The sequence below is a fragment of the Garra rufa genome, chromosome 10 (genome assembly GCF_049309525.1).
Source record: "Garra rufa chromosome 10, GarRuf1.0, whole genome shotgun sequence".
Taxonomy (NCBI): domain Eukaryota; kingdom Metazoa; phylum Chordata; class Actinopteri; order Cypriniformes; family Cyprinidae; genus Garra; species Garra rufa.
In genome coordinates this window covers 7,175,560-7,181,019 of record NC_133370.1, presented here as the reverse complement: position 1 = coordinate 7,181,019, position 5,460 = coordinate 7,175,560, and the positions used below count along the sequence as shown (strand labels likewise).

Here is a 5,460-nt window from a genome sequence, read left to right as displayed (position 1 = left end):
TGTCTCGCTGCAGGTGGGAACTCGGCGTTACATGGCTCCAGAGGTGCTGGAGGGAGCCATTAATTTCCAAAGGGACGCCTTCCTAAGGATCGACATGTACGCTCTAGGACTGGTGCTGTGGGAGCTGGTGTCTCGCTGCACCGCCTCCGATGGTGAGTCTGCACAAACATACGGACCTCAGACTGTGTGTACCTGAATATACATGAACCAGCCCTAATTTCTGTTCCATTTATAAATCAACAAAAGACTAGGTTTTTAAAGTCTCCCTGCAGTTTAAAAAAAGATTAAGACGGCCATAAATATTCGTTTTTTTAATTCTCCTTAGCTGATCGCATGCCTGTGTGTTGTGTGTGTGTGTGATGCAGCTAATGCTGTTGCTGTCTCTTTCAGGTCCTGTAGGTGAGTACCAGCTGCCCTTTGAGGAGGAGGTGGGCCAGCATCCTTCACTGGAAGACCTTCAAGATGCGGTGGTCCATAAAAAGATACGGCCTGTCTTTAAAGATTGTTGGATCAAACATCCGGTGAGAATGTGCTTTTGAGCAGAAGCTAGAGCTGCACAATTACTTAAAATAAAAGAAAAATCATGTTTATGGTTTAGTGCGATTATCAAATCACAAAGGCTGTGATTTAAGTAAATAAATATAAGCAAGCATCTCCCGATCCAGTGTGTTCAGTATCTCTGAGCGGCTCTGCGGTTTGCAGTAAATACTGCTTCAGACATATTAAGCTCTGCGTCAGAGTTTGGATCAGCTTAATGTGCATTCAGGAACACCAACCATCTTCTAAAATGTGTAATGAGAAGTGCTTATCAGCAAAAGAAGCTTTAAAGACTTTATACAGTTTTCTGTCCAAATAAATGTTTGATGGTTTGAAGTTAAGAGAGATAAATATAAGTAATAATGGTATCACTTTACAATAAGGTTTATTAGTTAACTACTTTCAGTAACATCAACTAAGAATGAACAGTACGTCTACAGCATTTATTAATCTTAATGTTAATTTCAGCCTTTACTAATACATTATTAAAATCAAAAGTTGTGCTAGTTAAAATTAGTTAATGCACTGAATTAACATGAACAACTGTGTTTTCAGTAACATTAACTACGATGAATAAATACTGTATAAATAATAATAAATGTATTGTTCATTGTTTGTTCATGTTGGTTAATTATTAGTATTAGCATTGTAATTTTACCTTTTTAAAGTAAAATATTTATTATTATTATTATTATTATTATTATTATTATTATTATTATTATTATTATTATTATTTTCCTAAGTACTTAATTTTTTGTATTTTACATAAAAAAATTTGGTGATATTTCTTATTTTGTGGTAACTTAGTATTAGTATTACAATTTTAAAGTTTTAATGTAAATTAAAGTTATTATAATTTTCCTAAATACTTATTTATGTTAAATTTAAAATTGTACAGTTTTAAGGTAAAATAAAATAATTATTTTTCTAAATACTTTTTTCTTTTACATGAAAACATTACAGAAATATTTATTTTAATTTAGTATTGCAGTTGTACAATACATGTAAAATACAATTAGTATTTTTATTTTCCTAAATACTTATTTTTTGTATTTTACATTAAAATATTACAGTAATGATATTTCTAATTTAGTTTTAATTTAGTATTAGTATTGTAATTTTACAGTTTTATTGTAAAATAAAATTAGTTTTTTTTTTTTTTTACATACCTTGTATTTTACAAAAAATTTACTTTTTTTATTTAGTAATTTAGTAGTAATAATAGTATTAGCAGTAGTAGTAATAGTATTAATAATAATAATATTACTATTTTTATTATTACCTAAATGAATATATTATTGTTATAAAATAAAGTAATTATTGTTCTTTTTTTTTTTTAACAGTGAAATCTTACAATGTCTCTTATTTTTAGTAATTTATTTTGTGGAAATTATTATAACAGTAATATATCACTGTTGTAAATTATTTGTTTTGTAAAGTAAAATATAATCCTATTTTACACTTTTACTAATGTTTATGTCTTACATTCTTTCCTTTTAAAACCTTTAAGCTTTAAACGTTTCAAATCTTTATTTACGAGTAAATTACTTTTTCAATTTTGAGTTTTGAAATCCTTTGAATATTCTCAACCGTATTTTGACCTCTTTCTCTGCGTTTTTCATCAGGGTTTGGGCCAGTTATGCGAGACCATCGAGGAGTGCTGGGACCACGACGCCGAGGCGCGTCTGTCGGCGGGCTGCGTGGAGGAGCGCATCTCCACCATGTCCAAGACGAGCAACACCATCAACACGTCTACCTCCGAGTGCCTGGTCTCCATGATGATGTCGGACAGCGACACGGACCTTCCTCCCAAAGAGTCCAGCACCTGAACGGCCACCTCTGAACATCAGGGACTGCGAACCACTGCGTTCATCGCTCCAGTCAATGTGAACTTTGCTGCTAATTTGATCTCTGGATCGTCATGTATTTAATTTCTTCTTCTTCTTGCATCGTTGGATCGCTTTCACCAGCACATTCATCTACTGTACTCTTCCGAGAGGAAGGCACACACGGAAAAACCTCAAGCGCGAGAAGAGCGAACTCTCAGAGGGCATTCAGGGGATCGTTTCAGACTGCTGGGAAATGAGCACACGTTACCTCATCGGTTTTAATGCCATTTTTATGTTGTTGTTTTTGCCTTCACTCCATGAATACCTCCATCCGAACGCTCTGCCCTCGGGTTTTATCGAGATTACACGACGATCTGACGACTGTTACACAACCTTCCAAGAGCACACAAGGTCCTTTTTGTATTCAGTGAATTTTAGTCTAGTTTTAATGTACCCTTTTCTTCCTCGAAGTGTCTCGTGGGATGTTATTTTTCGTCTTTCCGGCAGTGACGGCAGTCGTCTAGGATGCTGGAAGCTGAAGGCAGTGGTACTGTTATGTTTCGAGTTTCCTTTCGGAGATTCCAGATTGGTTTTAATGTAGCATCCGCTCGTGTTGAAACATCTGAAGTCGGACGTGCCATCATCACCGCTGGCGTGTTTCAGCGTTCCTTGTTTTCGAGTGACAAGAGCTGCAGTCCAAGTATTAGTTCTGCGGCCGCGTGAAGTCCAGCGCTGCGTTAACGGGTTTGGTTTCGATCACGGCTTAATGTTTCGGTGCGTCAGGAAAGTGTGTGATGTTTATCCACTACACTACTCAGGTAAACTCTGTGCATGTGATTGTGTGCCCGTTCACTCTTGCAGCAATAGTTCTCAGCAGTATGGTGAATCTCAAGAGGAAAATCCGGGTCATAAGTCATCTGAAAAATCTAAATGAAAAATCTCGAAATACATGTTCATGAAAATCGTGCTCAATGAAACCGAAGCTTATTTTTAAGGCCGAGGTTTTTTGCATTGCGGAAATATTTCATAACTTCTAAGAACATGTTAACGTATCTTTAACATAATGCAAAACAAAGAACTTCATTACAAAAGGAAGTTAGCATAAGAAAACTTCCCTTTAATATTTTTACAAATGAAATATATTTTTCCTCACATCAGAGTAATAAGCTGTTTTGCTTTTTTTTTTTTTGCACTCCAGGATAATGTGATTTTTTTTTTTTTTCTAATATGCACCAAACTGGGTTTAATTGTTGTTTTTGTGGGGTTTTTTTGTTATTATTTTTTTGTATTACCATAATGTAAACAAATACAGATTTTTTTTTTTATTGATGTTAAATACAGCAAAAATGAACCCAAGTATATTTACAGTTGTTTAACAATTGACAAATATTTGTTGCATCATAGCAATAAAAATAACTACTTTTTTGCGTTACATCAATATGAAAAATGCTGAAATGTCATGGAAAATAATTTCACAACATTAAGAAAAAAGCATCAATCTCTTTTGCAACATATTTAATAAAAAAAAAGGTATTTTGGGCCATTGCAGCATTAATTTCTTAACAACTGGGCAACAATTTTCTTTATTCAACCAAATAATGTTGCAATATAAAAACTGTAGGCTTTATTCTCTATGCAGCATTGATTTTGTAGACAAGAAAGCTCTTGGGCTGTTGCTGCATTTATTTCATAATGCGTGAACAATTTTCTCCCCCAAATTATCATTACTGTAATGTGCAAAAAGAAAACAATTAAAAATATATATTTTTTTATTATGCATGTTAAATACAAAACTTAAATATATTTACAATTGTTTTGCAATTTGACTTTTTTTTCTTGCATCACAGTAATAAGATAAATGTCACAGTATAAAAACATCATAATGGTCCTAAAATAGCAAAATTTAGCAGAAAATAAAGACCCATGCCATTGATTTTTTTTTTTTTTTTTTTTTTTACTTTTAAACTGATGTTTAATGACAACTGAAGCTAAATATACATACAATTGTGTTAAACTATTTGAATTTTTTTGCATCATAGTCTTTTTTTTTTGCATTAGTAATATAATATGCTCAAATGTCATTTCAAAATAATTTTACAGTATAAAGAGGGAGAAAAAAAATCCTCAATCTTTTTTGCAACATTTAATTATACAGAAAAAAGCTTTGTTGTCTTAAATACAGTAAAAATTAACCTAAACTATATTTTTGACCTTTCATATTTACAGTTGTTAAACAATTCAAATATATTTTTGTTGCATGACAGTAAAAGTAAGCTCTTTTTTTTGGCCAGTGCAGCATTCATTTCATAACAGTTGGGCAACAATTTCCCCCAAAGTTTTTATCATAACAATGTAAAAAAAAAAAAAAAAAATGCACAATGACTTAGTTTTCATTAAATTACCATAATGTGAACAAATACAGATTTCTTTTTTTTAAATTGATGTTAAATACAACAAAAATGAACTGAAAATATACAAGTATAAAGTTGTTTAACCATTTAAGTTTGTTTTTTGTTGCATCATGGTAATGTCATTTTTTTTTTAGTTGCATAATATAAAAAAGTGCTCTCATGGAAAATGATTTCACAATATAAAGAAAAACATTGCAACATTTAAATTTTACCTTTTTGGGGGGCAGTTTTAGCATTTATTTTATAAAAAAAAAATACTGTTGTTTTTTTGTTTATTTAAAATAAAATAAAAAAAAGTTGCATAATCTTTTTTTTTTTTTTGCATTGTTAATATGATAAAAAGAATGTCACAATATAAAGTCATCAGTCTCTTTTGCAGCATTTAATTATGCAGATTTTTTTTCCAGCCAGTTTGAGTATTTATTTTACAAAAATGGGGTGACAATTTTCTCCCCAAATTATTATATTGTTAAAAAATACACAATTTTAACATTACTTGTCAATAAATACGTTTTTTCTTTTAAATTGATGTCCAATGTAAAATACAGCAAAATGAACCAAAAGCATATTTCCGTTTTTGTTGTCATAGTAATAAAAATAAGTAGATTTATTGCATTATGGTAACAAAACGTGAAATTTTAATTTTAAAAATCCTACCTATTTTAAAATTGCCTTGGGCTTCT

The 5,460-nt window shown here is 31.3% G+C and overlaps 1 protein-coding gene across 1 annotated transcript in view; it reads left to right on the top strand.

The window, feature by feature from the left end:
- acvr2bb (activin A receptor type 2Bb) overlaps positions 1–3,420 on the top strand; it is an 18,682-nt gene extending 15,262 nt beyond the window's left edge. The window contains exons 9-11 of the mRNA XM_073848716.1: positions 14–152; positions 391–521; positions 2,163–3,420. Of these exons, the coding sequence (XP_073704817.1) occupies positions 14–152; positions 391–521; positions 2,163–2,366 (474 nt within the window). The 3' untranslated portion in view covers positions 2,367–3,420. The remainder of the gene's footprint in view (positions 1–13; positions 153–390; positions 522–2,162) is intronic.
- The last annotated feature ends 2,040 nt before the right edge of the window (positions 3,421–5,460 follow it).